General features: G+C 48.0%; 1 protein-coding gene across 1 annotated transcript in view; it reads right to left on the bottom strand.

Annotated features, from left to right (window-relative positions):
- Positions 1 to 22,321, bottom strand: part of LOC140210203 (carbohydrate sulfotransferase 8-like) — a 62,075-nt gene extending 39,754 nt beyond the window's left edge. Inside the window, exon 1 of the mRNA XM_072279079.1 lies at positions 22,213 to 22,321. Within this exon, the coding sequence (XP_072135180.1) occupies positions 22,213 to 22,321 (109 nt within the window). The remainder of the gene's footprint in view (positions 1 to 22,212) is intronic.
- Between the last annotated feature and the right edge of the window lie 2,937 nt (positions 22,322 to 25,258).

The raw sequence follows: 25,258 nt of genomic DNA on the forward strand, positions 1-25,258 counted from the left end.
CACCGGGTCTGTGTTTGTGCTTGTCACAATAACACCGGCAGCTGAGCTGAATGAGCTTCAGTCGTCTGTCAGCACGGATTGAATGCCGGAATGTGAGGCAACACGTGGACTGCCTCCAGCACAGCCTTAGCTTGTGTTGGTTAACACAAATGCTGTGTTTTCCTGTCTGCTTTGTGTCCATCTGATAAACAAATCTGAATCGGAACCTGAACCTGAACCTGAACCTGGTCCTGGACCTGAATCCACCTCAAACAGACCGTATTCACCCTGATGACAACATCCTGAGGAATCAGAGCTCTTCATTCCAGCTCTTTGTTGCTGGGAGATGTGTAGCCAGTTTCAGTGGTAGCAGTTCTGCCCCAGTGTCACAAGTCCCACCTCTGTGTGGAAACTAAATGGAGAGTGCAGATCAGCAGTGAGGAGGTGTCACATCGCCAGTGAGAGATGGTTTCATGTGGACATACAGTACATTCAAGCCAGCCCAGGCTTCAGACAGATGTGAATGGTCTCAATGCCATTGCAGAGAACTGGGGCTGGAAATATTTCTACTCGGGTCTGATCATGTCCCCATTGTTGTGAGTGGGAGCTCCCTCCCCAACCCATCCCTCCCACCAGGAGATCCCTCCCCTCAGCACCCCTCCCACCAGGAGATCTCTCCCCTCTCCACTCCTCCCACCAAGAGACTCCTTCCCTCAGCACCCCTCCCACCAGGAGATCCCTCCCCTCTCCACCCCTCCCACCAGGAGACTCCTTCCCTCAGCACCCCTCCCACCAGGTGATCATTCCCTTCTCCACCCCTCCCACCAGGAGACTCCTTCCCTCAGCACCCCTCCCACCAGGTGATCATTCCCCTCTCCACCCCTCCCACCAGGAGACTCCTTCCCTCAGCACCCCTCCCACCAGGTGATCATTCCCCTCTCCACCCCTCCCACCAGGAGACTCCTTCCCTCAGCCCCCCTCCCACCAGGCAATCATTCCCCTCTCCACCCCTCCCACCAGGATACTCCTTCCCTCAGCACCCTTCACACCAGGAGATCATTCCCCTCTCCACCCCTCACACCAGGAGATCCCTCTCCTCTCCACCCCACCCACCAGGAGATTCCTCCCCTCTCCACTCCTCCCACCAGGAAATCATTCCCCTCTCCACCCCTCCCACCAGGAGATCCCTTCTCTCTTCACCTTTCCCACCAGGAGATTCCTCCCTTCTCTTTTTAATATGTCATGTGTGACGCCAAGCAGAGCTACCGAACAGATGATGCTAATGAGAGAGATAATGGAAGACAATGGAGAAACATTCAAAATGCTAATAAGAGAGAAGAGAGAGAGATTAACGAGAAAGAAACACAATTCAGATATTGACAGACCGTTTGCTTTGGACCTGAACTGTTTGAAGTTTGATGGACAGGTGATACCCCAGCAGGGGGATAAAAAGAGCAGGTTTGCTAAGGCACGACGACGCCACGAGACCCTAGAAAGAGCAGTGTGCCCCCACAAGTTGGTAGGAGTTTAGAGGACAGGTTGGCGGAAACTGGTCAGAGGCTCACAGGGTGTAAAGGTACGATCGGTGGGATCCTGGGGTGTGTGTCCGCCCTTGCGTGGGTGCCGGGTTCACCGCGGAAGAACGATCGTATCCGGAACGGAGGGGTCACAGTCGGTGACCTCAGCGGGATCAGAAGACATCAAAAGGTCTACCCGAAACCAACTGCATCTCTCTCTCTCTCTCTCTCTCTCTCTCTCTCCCCGCCCCCCACCCCCAACGGTACAACAACAGCGATTACTTCGAACTGCACTAAACTGAACTGAACTCTGCTTCACTTAAGACCCAAACAACAGGAATTCTGCAGATGCTGGAAATTCAAGCAACACACATCAAAGTTGCTGGTGAACGCAGCAGGCCAGGCAGTATCTGTAGGAAGAGGTGCAGTCGACGTTTCAGGCCGAGACCCTTCGTCAGGACTAACTGAAGGAAGAGTGAGTAAGGGATTTGAAAGTTGGAGGGGGAGGGGGAGATCCAAAATGATAGGAGAAGACAGGAGGGGGAGGGATAGAGCCAAGAGCTGGACAGGTGATAGGCAAAAGGGGATACGAGAGGATCATGGGACAGGAGGTCCTGCCCCACCGAACTCATTTCTGCATACCTCGACACTGTTTTATCGCGCCTTGTTCAATCCCTTCCGACCTATGTTCGTGACACTTCTCACGTTCTTAAACTTTTCGATGATTTTAAGTTCCCTGGCCCCCACCGCTTTATTTTCACCATGGATGTCCAGTCCCTATATACTTCCATCCCCCATCAGGAAGGTCTTAAAGCTCTACGCTTCTTTTTGGATTCCAGACCTAATCAGTTCCCCTCTACCACCACTCTGCTCTGTCTAGTGGAATTAGTCCTTACTCTTAATAATTTCTCCTTTGGCTCCTCCCACTTCCTCCAAACTAAAGGTGTAGCTATGGGCACCCGTATGGGTCCTAGCTATGCCTGCCTTTTTGTTGGGTTTGTGGAACAATCTATGTTCCGTGCCTATTCTGGTATCTGTCCCCCACTTTTCCTTTGCTACATCGATGACTGCATTGGCGCTGCTTCCTGCACGCATGCAGAACTAGTTGACTTTATTAACTTTGCCTCCAACTTTCACCCTGCCTTCAAGTTTACCTGGTCCATTTCCGACACCTCCCTCCCCTTTCTAGATCTTTCTGTCTCTGTCTCTGGAGACAGCTTATCCACTGATGTCTACTATAAGCCTACTGACTCTCACAGCTATCTGGACTATTCCTCTTCTCACCCTGTCTCTTGCAAAAACGCCATCTCCTTCTTGCAATTCCTCCGTCTCCGCCGCATCTGCTCTCAAGATGAGGCTTTTCATTCTAGGACAAGGGAGATGTCTTCCTTTTTTAAAGAAAGGGGCTTCCCTTCCTCCACTATCAACTCTGCTGTTAAACGCATCTCCCCCATTTCACGTACATCTGCTCTCACTCCATCCTCCCGCCACCCCACTAGGAATAGGGTTCCCCTGGTCCTCACCTACCACCCCACCAGCCTCCGGGTCCAACATATTATTCTCCGTAACTTCCGCCACCTCCAACGGGATCCCACCACTAAGCACATCTTTCCCTTCCCCCCTCCCCTGCATTCCGCAGGGATTGCTCCCTACACAACTCCCTTGTCCATTCGTCCCCCCCCATCCCTCCCCACTGATCTCCCTCCTGGCACTTACCCGTGTAAGCGAAACAAGTGCTACACATGCCCTTACACTTCCTCCCTTACCACCATTCAGGGCCCCAAACAGTCCTTCCAGGTGAGGCAACACTTCACCTGTGAGTCGACTGGGGTGATATACTGCGTCCGGTGCTCCCGATGTGGCCTTTTATATATTGGCGAGACCCGACGCAGACTGGGAGACCACTTTGCTGAACATCTACGCTCTGTCCGCCAGAGAAAGCAGGATCTCCCAGTGGCCACACATTTTAATTCCACATCCCATTCCCATTCTGACATGTCCATCCACGGCCTCCTCTACTGTAAAGATGAAGCCACACTCAGGTTGGAGGAACAACACCTTATATTCCGTCTGGGTAGCCTCCAACCTGATGGCATGAACATCGACTTCTCTAACTTCCGCTAATGCGCCACCTCCCCCTCGTACCCCATCTGTTACTCATTTTTATGCACACATTCTTTCTCTTACTCTCCTTTTTCTCCCTCTGTCCCTCTGAATATACCTCTTGCCCATCCTCTGGGTCCCCCTACCCTTGTCTTTCTTCCCGGACCTCCTGTCCCATGATCCTCTCGTATCCCTTTTGCCTATCACCTGTCCAGCTCTTGGCTCTATCCCTCCCCCTCCTGTCTTCTCCTATCATTTTGGATCTCCCCCTCCCCCTCCAACTTTCAAATCCCTTACTCACTCTTCCTTCAGTTAGTCCTGACGAAGGGTCTCGGCCTGAAACGTCGACTGCACCTCTTCCTACAGATGCTGCCTGGCCTGCTGCGTTCACCAGCAACTTTGATGTGTGTTGCTTCACTTAAGACTGATCATTTTACCTCTAGACTGCGATAGGCCATAGATGGGAGTTGAACATCAAGGGATATACTTTGTGTCAAAAGAACAGGTGGTGGTGTAGCTCTGTTGGTAAGAGATGGAATTACATTTTTAGAAAGAGGTGACATAGGGTCAGAGAATGCTGAATCTTTGTGGGTGGAGTTGAGAAAATGGAAGGGTAAAAGGTCCATTATGGGAATCATATATAGGCCACCAAATAGCAGCCAAGAGGAGGGGTTGAGATTGCAAAGGGAGCTGGAAAAGGCACGTAAAGGATGTGTTGTCAATTGGAGAGAGTCCAGAGGAGGTTCACAAGGATGATTCTGGGAATGAAAGCGTTTAATATGTGACAAGCATTTGGTAGCTTTGGGTCTGTACTCACTGGAATTTAGAGGAATGCAGGGGGATCTTATTGAAACTTACCGAATGATGAAAGGAACAACAGGAATTCTGCAGATGCTGGAAATTCAAGCAACACACATCAAAGTTGCTGGTGAATGCAGCAGGCCAGGCAGCATCTCTAGGAAGAGGTGCAGTCGACGTTTCGGGCCGAGACCCTTCGTCAGGACTAACTGAAGGAAGAGTGAGTAAGGGATTTGAAAGTGGAAGAGGGAGGGGGAGATCCAAAATGATAGGAGAAGACAGGAGGGGGAGGGATAGAGCCAAGAGCTGGACAGGTGATAGGCAAAAGGGAATACAAGAGGATCATGGGACAGGAGGTCCGGGAAGAAAGACAAAGGGTGGGGGGGACCCAGAGGATGGGCAAGAGGTATATTCAGAGGGACAGAGGGAGAAAAAGGAGAGTGAGAGAAAGAATGTGTGCATAAAAATGAGTAACAGATGGGGTACGAGGGGGAGGTAGCGCATTAGCGGAAGTTAGAGAAGTCGATGTTCATGCCATCAGGTTGGAGGCTACCCAGACGGAATATAAGGTGTTGTTCCTCCAACCTGAGTGTGGCTTCATCTTTACAGTAGAGGAGGCCGTGGATAGACATGTCAGAATGGGAATGGGATGTGAAATTAAAATGTGTGGCCACTGGGAGATCCTGCTTTCTCTGGCGGACAGAGCGTAGGTGTTCAGCAAAGCGGTCTCCCTATGCTCTGTCCGCCAGAGAAAGCAGGATCTCCCAGTGACCACACATTTTAATTCCACATCCCATTCCCATTCCAACATGTCTATCCACGGCCTCCTCTACTCTAAAGAAGAAGCCACACTCAGGTTGGAGGAACAACACCTTATATTCCGTCAGGGTAGCCTCCAACCTGATGGCATGAACATCGACTTCTCTAACTTCCGCTAATGCCCCACCTCCCCCTCGTACTCCATCTGTTATTTATTTTTATACACACATTCTTTCTCTCACTCTCCTTTTTCTCCCTCTGTCCCTCTGAATATACTCCTTGCCCATCCTCTTCCCCCCCCCATCTTTCTTCCCAGACCTCCTGTCCCATGATCCTCTCGTATCCCCTTTTGTCAATCACCTGTCCAGCTCTTGGCTCCATCCCTCCCCCTCCTGTCTTCTCCTATCATTTTGGATCTCCCCCTCCCCCTCCAACTTTCAAATCCCTTACTCACTCTTCCTTCAGTTAGTCCTGACGAAGGGTCTCGGCCCAAAACATCGACTGTACCTCTTCCTAGAGATGCTGCCTGGCCTGCTGCGTTCACCAGCAACTTTGATGTGTGTTGAATGATGAAAGGACTAGATAGGGTGGATGTGGAGAGGATGTTTCCTGTGGTGGAGTGGTTATCCAGAACTAAAGAGCACAGCCTCAAAATTGAGGGACGATCTTTTAGAACAGAAGGAAGGAGGATTTTTTTTTAGCCAAAGAGTGGTGAATCTGTGAAATACTCTGCCACAGACTGTGGTGGAGGCCAAATCTGTGGGTATATTTAAGGGGGAAGTTGATCGTTTCCTGATCGGTCAGAGCATCAAAGGACATGGAGAGAAGGCGCATGTATGAGGTTGAGTGGGATCCAGGATCAGCCATGATGGAATGGGGCAGCAGACTTGATGGGTTGAATGGCCTAATTGTGCTCTTATGTCTTATGTTCTTATGGTCTTAAGATCCATCCCTCTTACCCCTCCCACCAGAAGATGCCTCTCTTCTCCATCCCTCCCACCAGGAGATCCCTACCCTCCACCTTTCTTAATAGGTGATCCCTACCCTCTACCCCTCCCCCCAGGAGATCCCTCCCTAGCCTACCCCTCCCACCAGGAGATCCCTCCCTAGCCCACCCTTCCCCCAGGAGATCCCTCCCCAGCCCAGTCTTCCCCCAGGAGATCCCTCCCCAGCCCACGCCATGCTGGATTATGTGTGGTTCCCCCAGCAGTCCCCGTCTCCACACTGGTCAGCGGAGCAGGCAGCGTTGAGGGAGACGGGAAGGAGGGTGTGGTCGCTCACCAGCTGAGAGCGGGAACAGATGAGTGAGGCAGCATTGACTGTTAGTAACACCATGGCCACTGGTTGAGCAGTCAGTTAACACAGTGAACTGAATTAGACTGAAATCTATTCTCAATAATAACCAAGCGTTATTTAATATTAATGAACCAAGCCTCACTGCCTTCTCTGTTTCATTCATAAAGCATCAGACGGGGTGCTTCAGGGATTTGAAACTGCTCCCCTGCCTGAAAGATCGACATTCCAACTGTAAACAGATCCCAGGCACCACCCACAGGGCAGTTCCACACAGTGGGAACAGTAGAGAGGGATTTTGTTCTGACAAGATTCAAGATTGTTTAATGTCATTTCCAGTACACCAGTGTAAAGGAGAATGAAATCATTGTTACTCCGGATCTGATACTGCACAAAATAACACAAAATATAAAGAACACATCATAAAAAACACAAAACATATAAATACATCAGAGAGCATGCATACACAGATTGATTGTGTGTCCATAAAGTGACACTAGGCACAGGAGTGTCTGTACATAAGGTGACTGACAGGAAATGATAAAGTAGTGGTGGTTGGGGGTGTGGAGGGGTGGATTAGTGGATGGAGGTTTTGACCAGCCATGCTGCTTGGGAAAGGAACTGTTTTTGAGTCTGGTGGTTCTGGTGTGGATGCTGTGTAGCTTCCTTCCTGATAGGAGAGGGACAAACAGGAGTGGGATGCTTCATGATGTTACTGGCCCTTTCCAGCACCTTTCTGTACAGATGTTGGTGATAATGCGTAGGCTGGGGCCGGTGATGCATTAGGCAGTTTTGATTACCATTGACCACACAGTTCCACAACACAATGTGAACCAGGAGGTAGTTGATGGAATCTGAGTACAGCACAGAGTGAGGCCATTTGGCCCAACTCATCCCTACCAACCCTTTCTTGCACATTTACACTAATCTCATTTCAATAACACACAAAATGCTGGAGGAACTCAGCAGGTCAGGCAGCATCTAAGGAGAGGAATTAACAGTCAAACATCTTCTCTCTGTCAACCACAGAAAGGCAGGATGTCCCAGTGGTTACCCACAGATGCTCCATAGATGCTGCCTAACCCACTGAGTTCCTCCAGTATTTTAGAACATAGAACATAGAATACTACAGCACACTACAGGCCCTTCGGCCCACAATGTTGTGCCGACCCTCAAACCTTGCATCCCATATAACACCCCACCTTAAATTCCTCCATATACCTGTCCAGTAGTCTCTTAAATTTCACGTGTATCTGCCTCCACCACTGACTCAGGCAGTACATTCCATGCACCAACCACTCTCTGAGTAAAAAACCTTCCTTTAATATCCCCCTTGAACTTCCCACCCCTTACCTTAAAGCCATGTCCTCTTGTATTGAGCAGTGGTGCCCTGGGGAAGAGGCGTTGGCTATCCACCCTATCTATTCCTCTTAATATCTTGTATACCTCTATCATGTCTCCTCTCATCCTCCTTCTCTCCACAGAGTAAAGCCCAAGCTCCCTTGATCTCTGATCATAATCCCTACTCTCAGCATCCTGGTAAATTTCCTCTGTACCCTTTCCAATGCTTCCACAAGCATTGCTTAAAATTTTCAGCATCTGCAGAATCTGTCGTGTTTCTAGTCTCATTTGGCCATGCTAGGACTGTATTCTTCAGTACAAGTGGACAGTTAGAGTAATGCTAATATAACGTCAGCCACGCGGGTTCAATTCCTACCGCTGTCTGCATGAGTCTTACATTCTCCCCATTTTCTCTGGGTGCTCCAGTTTCCTCCCACGTTTAAAAGATGCGTGGGTCAGGGTCAGTAAGTTGTAGGCATGCTACTTTGGCACCAGAACATGGCAACACCTGCAGGCTACCTCCAGTGCATCCTCAGATTGTGTTGGTCATTGTTGCAAGTGACACATTTCACTCTGTGTTCTGATATACATGTAACAAATAAAGTTAATCCTTAAATCTTTATATCTTTAAGTGTCTGTTGAAATGCCTCTTAATCTTCTCATTGCTGCCATCAGGGAGGAGGTAGAGGAACCTGAAGACCCACACCCAACGTTTTAGGAACATCTTCTTCCCCTTCGCCATCAGATTTCTGAATGGTCCATGAAAACTACCTCACTATTCTTCTCCAATGATCCTCACGTAGAAACACAGAAAACATACAGCACAATACAGGACCTTCGGCCCACAATGCCGTGCCGAACCTGTACTTACTTTAGAAATTACCTAGGGTTACCCATGGCCCTCTATTTTTCTAAGCTCCATGTACCTGTCCAGGAGTTGTATCTGCCTCCACCACCATTGCCGGAAGCCCATTCCACGCACTCACCACTCTGTATAAAAAAACTTACCCCTGACATCTCCTCTGTACCTACTCCACAGCACCTTAAACCTGTGTCCTCTCGTGCTAGCCATTTCAGCCCTGGGAAAAAAGCCTCTGACTAGCCACATGATCAATGCCTCTCATTATCTTGTAAACCTCTATCAGGTCACCTCTCATTCTCCATCTCTCCAAGGAGAAAAGGCCGAGTTCACTCAACCTATTTTCATAAGGCTTGTTCCTCAATCTAGGCAAGATCCTTGTAAATCTCCTCTGCACCCTTTCTATAGTTTCCACATCCTTTTTATCGTGAAGTGACCAGAACTGAGCACAGTACTCCAAGTGGGGTCTGACCAGGGTCCTATATAGCTGCAACATTACCCCTTGGTTCTTAAACTCAATTCCATGACTGATGAAGGCCAATGCACTGTATGCCTTCTTAACCACAGAGTTAACCTGCGCAGAATCTTTGAGTGCCCTATGGACCCGGACCTCAAGGTCCCTCTGATCCTCCACACTGCCGAATGTCTTACCATTAATACTATATTCTGCCATCATATTTGACCTACCAAAATGGACCACCTCACACTTATCTGGGTTGAACTCCATCTGCCACTTCTCAGCCCAGTTTTGCATCCTATCAATGTCTCATTGTAACCTCTGACAGCCTTCCACACTATCCACAGCATCCCCCAACCTTGTCACAGTGAAGAGGCCTATGTGCTCTTGAGATCCCAAGAGCGATGTTGTCTGATAGGGTAGGGTCACCCATGGCGGTACGGTCAAGGGGGATGTTCCAGAGAAAGAGCAGTCCAACAAAGACCTCAGCGGTGGAGCTGACAGAAGATGATGACATATGAAAATGGTAGTCAGTGCAGAAGAAGGCTACAACAGTCGGGGTGCTGCATTGCATGTCACTGGACCATATGGTGACTACCTGTACATCAACCTTCCCAGGTTAAACAAGGTCACGCAGAGGCGATCTCCATTAGGAAGAACCCCTCAGAAGAGCATCATACTCAACTCCAGTGAACACAGTACCTCACTATTCCACGTTTTCAACATTTATTTAATCTTTGTAATACAGTAGTTTTAATGCATTGCGCTGTCCTGCTGCTACAGAACAATGAATTTCTCAACACATGTCTGTGGTGATAAGCCCAATTGTGATTCCTCATCTCCATACTAACCACCGCTGTCTCCGGAACAACAGGGGTGAGTGACAATCGCTGACCTTGTCAGTAACACTCTCGTCTGAGGAGCAAGCATATCTGTACACATTACCAGTGATCAAATCATCGCTAGCAGTGTTGTTGGTCAAGTGATGAGGTGATTCACAACTGGATGACAGGGTGATGTTAATTAAGTGTAAATTAAACTGTTTATAAAACATATTTTGATTTAGTCTGAAAGCTCTGATTTTGCCTTAGTGCTGTTGACATTACTCATGAGATCCATGATATTTTCTAAAAATCGTGGAAGTCAACATTCAATTTCATTTTCAGCATTTGGCCTTTCAAGGAGCTTCCTTTCAGCCAGGATTGCCTGTGTGTTGAAGACACTGAGTCAGAGGCGACAGGGGAAGAAGGGGAGCTGATGCAGAGAACAGAATTGGTACTTGAAGATGGACAAGCATTTCAGTAATGAAGGAGGAAGTAACAAGAAGTCGGCGATGTACGGGAGTAAGATAGATCAGATGGTTGAGTGGTGTCGCAACAGCAAACTATCACTCAGTGTCAGTAAGACCAAGGGGATGACTGTGGACTTCAGGAAGGGGAAGTCGAGGAAACACACACCAGTCCTCATCGAGGGATCAGTGGTGGAAAGGGTGAGTATTTTCAAGTTTCTGGGTGTCAACATCTCTGAGGATCTATCCTGGACCCAAATATGCAATTACAAGGAAGCCACAACAGGACCTCAGGCTTACTCCCCAGTCTTCTCCCCACAACCTTTGATGCCGTGTCCAATCAAGAACCTATCAATCTCTGCCTTAAATACACACAATGACCTGGCCTCCACAGCTGCCTGTGGTAACAAATTCCACAAATTCACCATCCTCTGGCTAAAGAAATTTCTCTGCATTTCTGTTTTAAATGGAAGCCCCTCTATCCTGAGGTTGTACCACTTGTCCAAGATTCCCCCACCATGGGAAACATCCTTTCCACATCTACTCTGTCTAGGCCTTTCAACATTTGAAATATTTCGATGAGATCCACCCTTATCCTGCTAAATTCCAGCGAGTACAGACTCAGAACCATCAAAAATGCCTTGTATAATAACCCTTTCATTCCTGGAATCATTCTTGTAAACCTCCTCTGTTCCGTCTCCAATGTCAGCACATCTCTGCTAAGATGAGGAGCTGTACACAATACTCAAGGTGAGGCCTCACCAGTGCCTTATAAAGCCTCAGCATCACATCCCTGCTCTTGTATTCTGACCTCTTGAAATAAATGCTAAAATGGCATTTGCCTTCCTCACCATTGACTCAACTTTCAAGTTAACCTTGAGGGTGTCATGCACAAGGACTCCCAAGTCCCTTTGCATCTCAGATTTTTGGAGTTTCTCCCTGTTTAGAAAATGATCTGTAAATTTATTTCTACTACCAAAGTGCATGACCATGCATTTTCCAATGTTGTATTTCATTTGCCACTCTCTTGCCCATTCTCTTAATCTGTCCAAGTCCTTTGGCATCTACTTGTAACATCAAAGAATTCCAACAGGTTCGTCAGACAGGATTTTCATGCTGACTTTGTCCTATCTTGTCCTGTGTCACCAAGTACTCCATCACCTCACCCTTAACAATTGACTCTAACATCTTCCCAACCACTGAGGTCAGGGTAATTGGTCTATAATTTCCTTTCTGGGCAAAAAATCCACCTGGGCAAGCTCTTCTCTCATGCCTCTGTAATTTCATTTATTCCATTGCAATGCTGATACATTTGAGTTATGCTTCTCCTTCTCAAATTCCAGTATGAATTCAATCATATTATGATCACTGGCTGCTATGGGTTCCTTTACGTTAAGCTCCCCAATAAGATCAAGGTTTTTACACAACACCCAATCTATAATGATCTTTCCCCAAGAAGGCTCAAGCACAAGCTGCTCTAAAAAGCCATCTCATAGGCATTCAACAAATTCCCTCTCCTGCGATCCAACACCAACTTGATTTTTCCAATCCCCTTGTATATTGAGGTCCCCCATTACAATTGTGTCATTACCCTTTTTACATGCCCTTTCCAGTTCCCTTTGCCATCTCAACCCCACATCTTGGCTACTATATGGAGGCCTATATGTGATTCCCATAATGGATTTTTTACCCTTCCATTTTCTCAACTCCACCCACAAAGATTCAACATTCTCTAAACCTATGTCACATCTTTCTAAAGATGTAATTCCATCTCTTACCAACAGAGCCACACCACCGCCTATGCCTTCCTGCCTGTCCTTTCAATACAAAGTATATCATTTGATGTTAAGCTCCCAACTATGCCTTTTTTTAGCCATGTCTCAGTGATGCCCGTAATATCATACCGACCAATCTCTAATTGCATTACGCGTTTGTCCACCTTATTCTGAATGCTATGCACATTTAAATACAGCCCCTTCAGTCCTTAATTGTTTGCCCTTTTGGATTTTGCCTCTGTGGTACAATTTAACTCTTTGGTCTGTCTGCACTTGTACGCAATCATTGGCTTGTCCTTCCTTGCATTCATGTTACATCCATCATCTACTTGTAAACCTGCTGGCTCATCCTCAGCTCTATCATACTGGTTCCCATCCCCCAGTTTAAACTGCTCCCAACAGCTTTAGCAAACCTGTCCACAAGGATATTGGTCCCCTTCGGATTCAAGTGCAACTCGTCCTTTTTGTACAGGTCCCACCTGCTCCAGAAGAGGTCCCAATGATCCAGAAATCTGTATCCCTGACTCCTGCTCCAATTCTTCAGCCACAGATTTATCTGTCACTTCATTCTATTCCTATCCTCACTGTCGCATGACACAGGCAGCAATACCGAGATTACTACCTTTGAGGTTCTGCTTCTCAGCTTCCTTCCTCACTCTCTGTATTCTGTTTTCTTCCTATGTCATTGGTACCGATAGGTACCACGACTTCTGGCTGCTCACCCTCCCTTTTCAGGAGATTGTGCATACGTTCAGAAACATCTCAGACCCTGGCACCTGGGAGGCAAACTGCTATTCGTGTTTCCATTTTGCGTCCACAGAATCGTCTATCTGTCCCCTTGACCACAGAGTTATCTATTGCTGCTACCATCCTCTTTAGTTCCCTACCCTTCTGAGCCGCAGGCCAGACTCAGTGCCAGAAAAATAACCGCTGTTTCTTCCCCCAGGTAGGTCCACCCCCCCACCCCCCAACAGTACTCAAAATGGAGGGGGACAGCCACCGGTGTGCTCTCCGGTATCTGACATTCTCCCTTCCCTCTCCTGACAGTCTCCCATTTATCTGTCGCCTGGACCCTTGGGATGACAACATCCCTGTCGCTCTTGTCTATCCTGTCTAGCCTGCCTGGTATCGAGAACATCTCCAAAAGGCGATGCCTCAAGAAGGAGGCATCCATCACTCAGGACCCTCACTACCCAGGACATGCCCTGGTCTCATTGCTACCACCAGGGAGGAGATACAGGCCCTTACCACCCAGGGCATGCCCTCTTCTCATTGGGAGGAGATACAGGAGCCTGAAGACCCACTCTCAACATTTTAGGACCAGATTCTTCCCCACCACCATCAGGTTTCTGAACGGTCCGTGAGCCTGTGAACACTACCTCACCATTGTGCTCTCTTTTCGTACTATTTTGTTTCTGACTGTAATCAGAGGCGGGAGGAGAAGATGGCAGCACGACGCAGCCCGCGCAGCTCTCCGGTGAAATTACATCGTATTTGTAAGTAGGATGTCATGCACAATTCTGATTTGATGGAGACAGACGTGAGAAGCACAGAGGAACATCTGGAGAAACTTCTGAGATGCCCGGTTCGCTGCCGCTGCTACTGTCCGATCAAGAATCTCCAGAGGGAAGGCTCCAAGATCCCCGGCTTTGTCTGCTGCTGGCAACCGAGGCTGGGGTCGAAGCATTCGTCAGTGATGGTGCTCAGTACTCGGTGTCGGAGGGCTGATCGGAGGCTTGAAGTTTTCAGACAACTCAGAGTCGGACTGTGGTCAGGCATGGCAAGGAGAGTTTTCTTCCTTCTCTCATCTGCGTGAGATATGGGAATTTTGAGAGACTTTGAACTTTTTTACTGTGCCCATGGCCTGTTCTTCATCAAGTTACAGTATTGCTTGCACTGTTGTAACTATACGTTATAATTATGTGGTTTTTGTCAGTTTTTCAGTCTTGGTCTGTCCTGTGTTTCTGTGATATCACACCGGAGGAACATTGTATCATTTCTTAATGCATGCATTACTAAATGACAATAAAAGAGGACTGCGTGTCCTCATAATCTAAATTTTAGTCATTTGTATGTAATGCAGCGTACTGCTGTCACAAAATAAGAAATTTCACAATGTCAGTAATAATAGACAGATTTTGATTCCAATTCTGAGACTTCAAGGAAAGGAAATGACTTGTAGGTCTTGGTGGAAGCTTTGTTTAGCCGGGCTGATAACACCTCAAATTTGTGTGTATAAGTTCGACCATCAGGCAAAGACCAGGTAGGTGGCTTTAATGTCCGCACAGATTAGGACGAGCAGACTGCCCCTGTCTGAAAGGCACAAACTGCAGTCAGTGTTTCTGGTGAGGTGGCATGGCTGTGTAGTGGCTGGTGTCATTCTTCACAGTGCCAGCAACCCGGTTTCAGTTTCTGACCATTTGAGTTTGTACGTTCTTCCCGTGACCGTGTGGGTTTCCTCAGGGTGCGCTGGCTTCCTCCCACATTCCGGTTAGTAAGTTGTAGACATGCTATGTTGGTGCCGGAACCATGGTGACACTCGTGGGCTGCCCCCAGCACATCCTCGCACTGTATTGGTCATTGACGCAAATGACAAATAAAACTAATCTTCAATCTTTATCTTTCTATCTCCCTGGAGCATCGGAGGCTGAGGGGAGCCCTGACGGGGGTCTTTAAAATCATGAGGAGCATAGGCAGGGAGGACAGGCAGAATCCTTACCCTGGGGTGGCAATGTCAAACACCAGAGAACCTCTGTGTTTAGTAGGGTGACGTGAGGGACAAGCTTTTTACGCAGAGACAAGTAAAGACCTGGAATGGATTCCCGGGGGTGGAAGTAAAAGTAAGCAGTTTGTGGAGCTTAAACAGCTGTTTAGGCTGTCAGGGGTATGTGAAGGGGTTGGAGGGATGTGGATGGTACACAGGAGCAGGCAATTTGGTGTAAATTAGAACGGCCTGTCCGGTGTTGTACTCTCTATGTTTAGGACCATTCTGTGCAGCAAGAACAACCATAAACTGGGCCACAGAAGATTTAGTGATGAGTCAGATTCCACTCAGGAAATTCTGTGCATTCTGTGATATTGTTTTACGCAGTTCTACCTCAATGCACTGTGTAATGACCTAATCTGCAGGGACAGTTTGCAAGACAAGATTTTCAGTACATGTGACAAAATAAACCAATTTCAATTCCACCCAGTCTATTCCCCCCAATCCAGGGTCTACCCCACCCCGGTTATTTCCCAGCAAGGCTGCCTCCCTCTCAGGATTAATTTGTCTCATGAGAAATCGCACACTGAATTATCCCTCCCAGTACAGTTGCTGCATCAGGATACCTGATTGCCTGTTTGTGGCATCCTGTTGTGTGTTCCCTCTGTTGCCTGTGTCTCAGAAAGATATGGGAGGCTTCTTTCTCTAACCTCAATCCTCTGAACACAGCTGGTTTTGCCTCAGTTACTTAGCCTATCCTCGGAATTAACCCTTTCAGAAGCAGTCTATTACTGGGGTCACAGCCTCCAAGAATACAATCAAGGCTTATCTGTTACAAAGTTTACTGCAAGCTGGAGTATCTGAACTGAACTGCGTCCAATGTTGTGGAAAATTACTTTCATCTGCTTTCTCTGTTCTGCATCCCACACACTCAACGTTTTAAAAACAGCTTCATTAACACAAGAAAGTCTGCAGATGCTGGAAATTCAAAGCAACACACACAGAAAGCTGGGGGAACTCAGCCGGTCAGGCAGCTACCATGGAAAGGAAGAACAGTCGATGTTTTGGACCAAGACCCTTCATCAGGACCTCCCCACACCATCAGATTTCTGAACAGACCTCGAATCCATGGACACCACCTCATTATTTTGCAGTAGATTGAATTGCCAGTGAACGGGAAATACAGAGGATTCCAGGTAATTGGGCCATTGGTTAATCAAGGTAGCTGCTTATTTGGGAGAACTCTTAAAGAACAAAAACTAATTGAGAAAATAGCCAGGATTCCCTTTGTTTGTTCTGGACACTATGCTTTTTAATTGGGACAGGAGACTGTGGCTGAACAGTTTCTAACTAGCATCAGTGATGTACACTTACATGGCCATTACACCATGCTTAGAATGAAGAGTTTTTAAATAGTGTCAGTTGCGTGTATTTGTGTTCAAAAAGCAGTGATTTTTGTCACTGATAGTTGGCAAGAAATAAACATAAAGATAACTCAGAACTATTTTGCTCACTGAGGTTTCAAGCATTCAGACTAGGAGATGCCAAAAATAAAACAATTTCACTACTCCATAAGTTAGAAACTTCAAAGAATTTGAAGGTATTGACAATCATTTTGAATGTTACAATGAAAATGAAGATTTGGATGATTCAGTCGTTGAAAGCATGGTATGAAGGCAGTCCATTATCTGCAGTAGGTATCTGCACTGATTTTGTTCATTTACAGTCAATCGAAAGAACACATCTGCATACACTGGATGAATTCCTCAATAACTACTACACATTTTTATAATACTATAGTTGTATAGGTAGTGTTCTGGTTTGTTCTTTATTTCATTTAAATACATTGTTACTCAAGTTTGTTTTTTTATACCTTTTTAACTATTTCTATGAAACTTCAATTGTATATAAATATATATTTTTAAATTGTAATTTATGGTCTTTTTAACGTATTCCATTGTACTACTGCCACAAAATGATGAATTTCACAACATATGTGAGTGGTAACTCTGGACAACAAAGACTTTGCTTCCTGAATACTTTTGGATGTGTCTTATGGAGTTAGAGCTGCTGATCATAAAAATCACCATGAAATTTCCCTATCACACACCATTTTTTTTTGGAAATTGCCTATCTTTGTTACTTCAATTCATAATTCAAGTCAATTCAAGTGTAGCCCACAGTGTAAGCTGAAAATTTTTCTATCTTGTCCGGGCATGCTTAGGCAGGGCAGGTGCTGCATGGCAGGATAAGTTTTAGAAAGGCTATAAATTTCCATGAAGGAGTGTGATATTTAAGACAGATGTTTCCCAGACAACTAAAGCCAAGATTAGGGAAGGCATTTTTGTTGCTCCAAATCAAACAGGCCATCAATGTCAGACAATTCGAAGAACTTCTAGTGGGACTGGAAAAAATCGCATGGATGTTGTTGAAAATTTTCTTGGCAACTATAGAGCACAAGACTACATGCAGCTGGTTGACAACATGCCTCAGGCATACAAAACCATGAAGTGCAGCTTGTCACTGAAGATTCATTTCCCAGTTAGACTTCTTCCTTGCTAATCTTGGCATTGTCAGTGATAAGCATGGTGAAAGGTTTCACCAGGACATTGCAGTCATGGAGAAACAGTACTAGGACAACTGAAATCCATAAATGCTGGCTGATTATTGTTGGGCACTTTAGCAAGAAGCCTCAGACACTGAGTACAAATGAAAATCATCAACAAAACATCTTTAGTTCAGTTGAACGATTGCAAAGCATCAGCACTGTTATGCAATTAAACGTATTACATTCAATAAAAGTAACTTTCCTGTTTCTCCAAATTCCTACATGATACAAGTTGTCTGAAATTGAATTAGTTCTCAGCTTCAAGTGGTCTAGCAGAAACCAAAAAGTTTCTGAAAAAGCAAAACATTTAAAAATATTTCTTGTCCAGTGTAATAAACTTGATTCTGATTCTGATTCCAATTCTAATTCATAGAAGCTGTGTTCTTGATGATGGGAAGGACAATGAGAAAGCCTCCACTTAGTACAACGCTACTACACCTCGGGGCGTCTGAGTTCAGAGTTCAATTCCAGCGTCATCTGTAAGAAAGTTTGTGCAGTCTTCTAGTGTGCGCATGGGTTTCCTCCGGGTGTTTCCAGTCTCCTCCCCCAGTCCAAAAACGCACTGGTTAGTAGGTTAATTGGTCATTGTATATTATCCTGTGATTAGATGAGGGTTAAATCGGGAGTTGTTGGACAGCACAAAGGGCAGAAAGGCCTGTTGTCTGAGCTTCCAGACACACGTCTACTGAGCTCTCCAAGTTCCAGCACCCCACCCTCAGCGTCCACACAGGCAGAGGTTCACCCTCAGCACTGAAACGACTCCTGTCTAGACCGGGCCCACCCTCAGCGTCCACACAGGCAGAGGTTCACCCTCAGCACCGAAATGACTCCTGTCTAGACTGGGCCCACCCTCAGCGTCCACACAGGCAGAGGTTCACCCTCAGCACCGAAACGACTCCTGTCTAGACCGGGCCCACCCTCAGCGTCCACACAGGCAGAGGTTCACCCTCAGCACCGAAACGACTCCTGTCTAGACCGGGCCCACCCTCAGCGTCCACACAGGCAGAGGTTCACCCTCAGCACCGAAACGACTCCTGTCTAGACCGGGCCCACCCTCAGCGTCCACACAGGCAGAGGTTCACCCTCAGCACCGAAACGACTCCTGTCTAGACCGGGCCCACCCTCAGCGTCCACACAGGCAGAGGTTCACCCTCAGCACCGAAACGACTCCTGTCTAGACCGGGCCCACCCTCAGCGTCCACACAGGCAGAGGTTCACCCTCAGCACCGAAACGACTCCTGTCTAGACCGGGCCCACCCTCAGCGTCCACACAGGCAGAGGTTCACCCTCAGCACCGAAACGACTCCTGTCTAGACCGGGCCCACCCTCAGCGTCCACACAGGCAGAGGTTCACCCTCAGCACCGAAACGACTCCTGTCTAGACCGGGCCCACCCTCAGCGTCCACACAGGCAGAGGTTCACCCTGAGCACCGAAACGACTCCCGGTTATTTTTGTATTTCCTCACCCTGAGGCTTGCCAGTGGGCTCATTTCCACCCCAGAATTCTGATCCACCTGTCTTACTTACTGTCACTTTATCAGAATGATGGTGTAGAGGGAGCTTTACTCAAAGACAAAGTAAATTTATTATCAAAGTATGTGCATGTCACCAAATACAACCCTGAGATTCATCTTCTTGGAGGTATTTACTGAAAAAAAAGAAATATGATAGAATTGACAAAAACATACATAAAAAATGACAAACTGCCAACATGCAAAGCAAGACAATTGGCAAACAGTAAAAGTAATAAGTCTGAGAACACGAGCTGTGGAGAGTGAGGTTGTAGGTCACAGAATCAGCTCAGAGCTGTGGTCAGTGAAGTTATCTATGCTGGTTCAGGAGCCTGCTGGCTGGAGGGTAGTAGACCTGTGTGATGGGACAGTGTAGAGGGAGATTTACTCAGTCTAACCCACACTATCCCTGTCCTACGAGTGTGTGATGGGACAGTGTAGAGGGAGATCTACTCAGTCTAACCCACACTATCCCTGTCCTGCGAGTGTGTGATGGGACAGTGTAGAGAGAGATCTACTCAGTCTAACCCACACTATCCCTGTCCTGCGAGTGTGTGATGGGACAGTGTAGAGGGAGATCTACTCAGTCTAACCCACACTATCCCTGTCCTGCGAGTGTGTGATGGGACAGTGTAGAGAGAGATCTACTCAGTCTAACCCACACTATCCCTGTCCTGCGAGTGTGTGATGGGACAGTGTAGAGGGAGATCTACTCAGTCTAACCCACACTATCCCTGTCCTGCGAGTGTGTGATGGGACAGTGTAGAGGGAGATCTACTCAGTCTAACCCACACTATCCCTGTCCTGCGAGTGTGTGATGGGACAGTGTAGAGGGAGATCTACTCAGTCTAATCCACACTATCCGTGTCCTGCGAGTGTGTGACGGGACAGTGATTGCAGAAATTGGGAGGATTCAGGTTGTTCGTCTTGTGAAGAACTCAGCAGGTTAGTCAGCACCTATGAAGTGGAATACGTAATCACTGTTCGGCCCCCTTCATAGATGCTGTCTGGCCTGCTGAATTCCTCCAGTACTGTGTGCGTTGTTCTGGATTTCCAGCAATAGCAGAATCTCTTGTGTGAATACACATCTCATTTAAATTCTCTGGTTCTGGAGCTGAAGGGTGATTTATGGCTGTACTAGATTCATTGTTTAAAAATACCAGTGTAAGCCCTGCCTTGTGAACCAGGAGACATATTTTAGAGAAAGTATAAAAATGTAGGTCGATTTGAGTTAAACATTAGAGGGCAGGAGCCCACCTCAGCCACAGCGATCTGACTATCCACAGTGTTCCAGCTGGACAATGGTTTCACTCAGATTGGCCTTCTGAGACACCCAGGACATCTCTATTGTGATTGGAGATACAGCGTGGAACAGGCCCCTCTGCCCCAATGAGACACACCGCTCAGCAACTCACTGATTAAACCCGGCGGTAATCACAGAGCAATTCACAATGACCATGTCTTTGAGCTGTGGGAGGAAATCGGAGCACCCAAAGGAAACCCACATGGTCCTGGAGAGAAAGTACAAACTCCTTAAAGAGGCTGCTGATGAACTGACCTGTAATAGCATTGTGCTAAACGCAAACTACTGTAGCACCATGCAGTTACCACTGCGTAATAACCGCTGGGTTACCACAGTTACAGACGCTAAGCACTACGTTACTGGGGCACCCTACACCAAACACTATGTTACCATGGCACCCTACACTAAACACTATGTTACCATGGCACCCTACGCTAAACACTACGTTACCATGGCACCCTACACTATACATTATGTTACCCTGGCACCCTACACCAAACACTATGTTACCATGGCACCCTACACTAAACACTATGTTACCATGGCACCCGACACTAAACACTACGTTACAGTGACACCCTATGCTAGACCCTACACACTAGCCACTCCATTGCCCTGGTACCCTAGTCTGAACACTAGGGTACCAGGGCATTCTATGCTTAACACTGTTACCGTGGTACTCTACGCTAAACACTACGTACTAAGTACTGTGTTACCATGACACCCTACACTAAACACTACACACTAACTATTATGTTACTCTAGTGATCCACTTGTTCCTGTTCCCTTCCGAGATCCACTCACCCCATGAACAACACCTTCTGACTGTAGTAACGAGTACTGGGTTTAAATTCTCTCACATTCAGACTCCAGCTGTACAGTATTCAGAGGAATGTCTCCAATATCCACAATCCTTTGGGCAGTTCCATGTTTTCTGGTTACATTAATAATTTGAAAGTTGTTCCTCTCCAACTATTGGAGATTATTTCCCACTTTAGCACAGCACAGGCCCTTTGGTTCACAATGTTGCACCAACTTTTTAACTTACTCTAAGATCAATCTAACCCTTCTCTCCCACATAGCCCTCCATTTTCCTATCGCCCATCTATCTAAGAGTCACTTAAATGCCCCTAAGTTATCTGCCTCTGGAACCATCCCTGGTAACGCATTTCATACACCCACCATTTTCTGTGCAAAGAACTTACCTCTCACATCTGCTTATACTTTCCTCCAATCACCTTAAAATTATGTCCCCTTATATCAGTCATTTCCACCCTGAAGAAAAATCTCTGGCTGTCCACCTCTTGTACAAGATGTATCTTGTACACCTCTATCACCTCCATCAAGTCAGCTCTCAACCTCCTCCTCTGCAAAGAGAAAATCCCGAGCTCGCTCAACCTGTCCTCGTAAGTCATGCTCTCCATTCCAGGCAGCAACCTGGTGAATCTCCCCTGCACCCTCTCTAAAGCCTTCACATCCTTCCTATAATGAAGTGACCAGAACTGAGCACAATATTCCAAGTGTGGTCAAACCAGAGTTTTATGTGGCCTCAACATTGCCTCCCGGCTCCTGAACTCAATGTCCCGACTAATGAAGGCCAACGCACCATACACCTTCTGAACCACTCTGTCAATTTGTGTGGCAACACTGAAAGATCTGTGGATGTAGACCTGGAGATCCCTCTGTTCCTCCACGTTGCTAAGAATCCTGCCATTAGCCCTGTGCTCTGCCTTCATGCGCCACCTTCCAAAGAGAATCACTTCACAATTTTTCGGATTGAAATCTATCTGCTCTTTCCTGCCGCTCTCATCTGAGCCTGTAGCCTGAGGAACTGGGATGGTACAGACACCCCTCAACTCAGCGTCCGCTCCCCAATCAGGTACAGAAAGCAGAACAGGGAGAAGGTAGAAGACTGACCTGTGGTCTCCTGGTGGTTCACCTCCAGCAGGTCCTGAATGTGGATGAGGAAGAGCAGCCCCAGCATTCCAAACAGGAGGATGAAGGTGAAGAGGTACGAGAGCCTCATGGTCACACGCCACCACACCCAGGCAGAGATCAGGAGTTCACAGCGTAACCCTGCACCCCGCCTCCCCTCTCCCTGTCTCTCCCACTCTCCGATTCCTCTCACATTCTCTGTCTCTCACTCTCACACCCGGCAATCTCCCATGCTCTTCCTCACTCCCTCTCTGAATTTTCACTGTCTGTCTCCCCCACCCTCTCCTTCTCTGATTCTCTTCCTCCTGCTATTCCTCCCTCTCTCTCACACACTCTTTCTCTCACTCCCTCTCTGATTGTTCCAGCCTCCCCACCCCTGAACCCTTTCTCTCTCTGATTCTCTTCACCCTGCTTTTCCTCTCTAGCTCTCTTATTTTTTTTCTCTCATTCTCTCTCTCCAACTCCCTCTCTGATTTTTCCAGCCTCCCCACCCTCTCCCTCTCTGAGTCTCTTCCTCCTGCTTTTCCTCTCTCTCTCTCACTCTCCCATACCACCACTCTTCGCTCTCTAAGCCCCTTCACTCAAATTCTTAACGGTTCGACCTACTACCCTCTCTACCTCTCACTGTTTTTGTTCTCCTCTCTCTCCCTCCCTCTCTCTCTCTCTCACTCTCTCTGCCTCTTGCTTTGTCTCTTCCTCTCCATCTGTCAATCCCTCTCTCTTTCACACTCCCCCTCTCTCACTTTCCTTCAGCTCTCCTTTGCTCTGTTTCACCCTCGTTCTTCCGTCCTTCACTCTCTATCACTAGTTCTCCTTTGTTCAGTCAATCGGTCTCTCTGCCTCTCGTTGTCTTCACCTCTGGTTTGGTTCTTTGTATCTCCTGTACAAATGCAGAAATGGAGAATTAAATTCTCACACATCAGAACAAGCTGTGCGTCACTGGCTGCATATGATGCTCTTGCACTTTTCTGAACTGAATCTAATTATTCCAACTTCCTTCTGCTCAGAAAATGCAGAAATTCTTCCAGCTCCAGCATTACCCCTGTACATCTCCTAGTTCCCAAGAATTCCCGAGGATCCAGTATCACTCCCATTACATGTCCCCCATCCCGAGGATCCAGTATCACCCCCCTGTACATCTCCCATCCCGAGGATCCAGTATCACCCCCCTGTACATCTCTCCCATCCCGAGGATCCAGTATCACCCACCGTACATCTCCCCCATCCCGAGGATCCAGTATCACCCCCCTGTACATCTCCCCCATCTCGAGGATCCAGTATCACCACCCTGTACATCTCCCCCATCCCGAGGATCCAGTATCACCCCCCGTACATCGCCCATCCCGAGGATCCAGTATCACCCCCCTGTACATCACCCATCCCAAGGATCCAGTATCACCCCCCTGTACATCTCCCATCCCGAGGATCTAGTATCACCCCCCTATACATCTCCCCCATCCCGAGGATCCAGTATCACCCCCCTATACATCCCCCATCCCGAGGATCCAGTATCACCCACAGTATATCCCCCATCCCGAGGATCCAGTATCAACCCACGTTACATCCCCCATCCCGAGGATCCAGTATCACCCCCCTGTACATCCCCCATCCCGAGGATCCAGTATCACCTCCCTGTACATCTCCCCCATCCCGAGGATCCAGTATCACCCCACTGTACATCCCCCATCCCAAGGATCCAGTATCACCCCCCTGTACATCACCCATCCCAAGGATCCAGTATCACCCCCCTGTACATCCCCCATCCCGAGGATCCAGTATCACCCCCCTGTACATCTCCACCATCCCGAGGATCCAGTATCACTCCCCTGTACATCGCCCATCCCAAGGATCCAGTATCACCCCCCTGTACATCTCCCATCCCGAGGATCCAGTATCACCCCCCTGTACATCTCCACCATCCCGAGGATCCAGTATCACCCACAGTACATCTCCCCCATCCCGAGGATCCAGTATCACCCCCCTGTACATCTCCACCATCCCGAGGATCCAGTATCACCCCCCTGTACATCTCCACCATCCCGAGGATCCAGTATCACTCCCATTACATCTCCCCCATCCCGAGGATCCAGTATCACCCCCCTGTACATCTCCCCCTTCCCGAGGATTCAGTATCACCCCCCTGTACATCTCCCCCATCCCGAGGATCCAGTATCACCCCCCTGTACATCACCCCCATCCCGAGGATCCAGTATCACCCACAGTACATCTCCCCAATCCCGAGGATCCAGTATCACCCCCTTGTACATCCCCCATCCCGAGGATCCAGTATCACCCCTCTGTACATCGCCCATCCCGAGGATCCAGTATCACCCCCGTTACATCCCCCATCCCGAGGATGCAGTATCACCCCCCTGTACATCTCCCCCATCCCGAGGATCCAGTATCACTCCCCTGTACATCCCCCATCCCGAGGATCCAGTATCACCCACAGTACATCTCCCCAATCCCGAGGATCCAGTATCACCCCCTTGTACATCCCCCATCCCGAGGATCCAGTATCACCCCTCTGTACATCGCCCATCCCGAGGATCCAGTATCACCCACAGAACATCTCCCCCATCCCGAGGATCCAGTATCACCCCCCTGTACATCTCCCCCATCTCGAGGATCCAGTATCACCCCCCTGCACATCTCCCCCATCCCGAGGATCCAGTATCACCCCCCTGTACATCCCCCATCCCAAGGATCCAGTATCACCTCCCTGTACATCCCTCATCTCGAGGATCCAGTATCACCCATAGTACATCGCCCCCATCCCGAGGATCCAGTATCACCCCTCTGTACATCTCCCCCATCTCGAGGATCCAGTATCACCCCCCTGTACATCTCCCCCATCCCGAGGATCCAGTATCCCCCCCTGTACATCTCCTCCATCCCGAGGATCCAGTATCACCCCCCTGTACATCCCCCATCCCAAGGATCCAGTATCACCTCCCTGTACATCCCCCATCTCGAGGATCCAGTATCACCCATAGTACATCTCCCCCATCCCGAGGATCCAGTATCA

The sequence above is a fragment of the Mobula birostris genome, chromosome 15 (assembly GCF_030028105.1).
Source record: "Mobula birostris isolate sMobBir1 chromosome 15, sMobBir1.hap1, whole genome shotgun sequence".
NCBI classification, from domain to species: Eukaryota; Metazoa; Chordata; class Chondrichthyes; order Myliobatiformes; family Myliobatidae; genus Mobula; species Mobula birostris.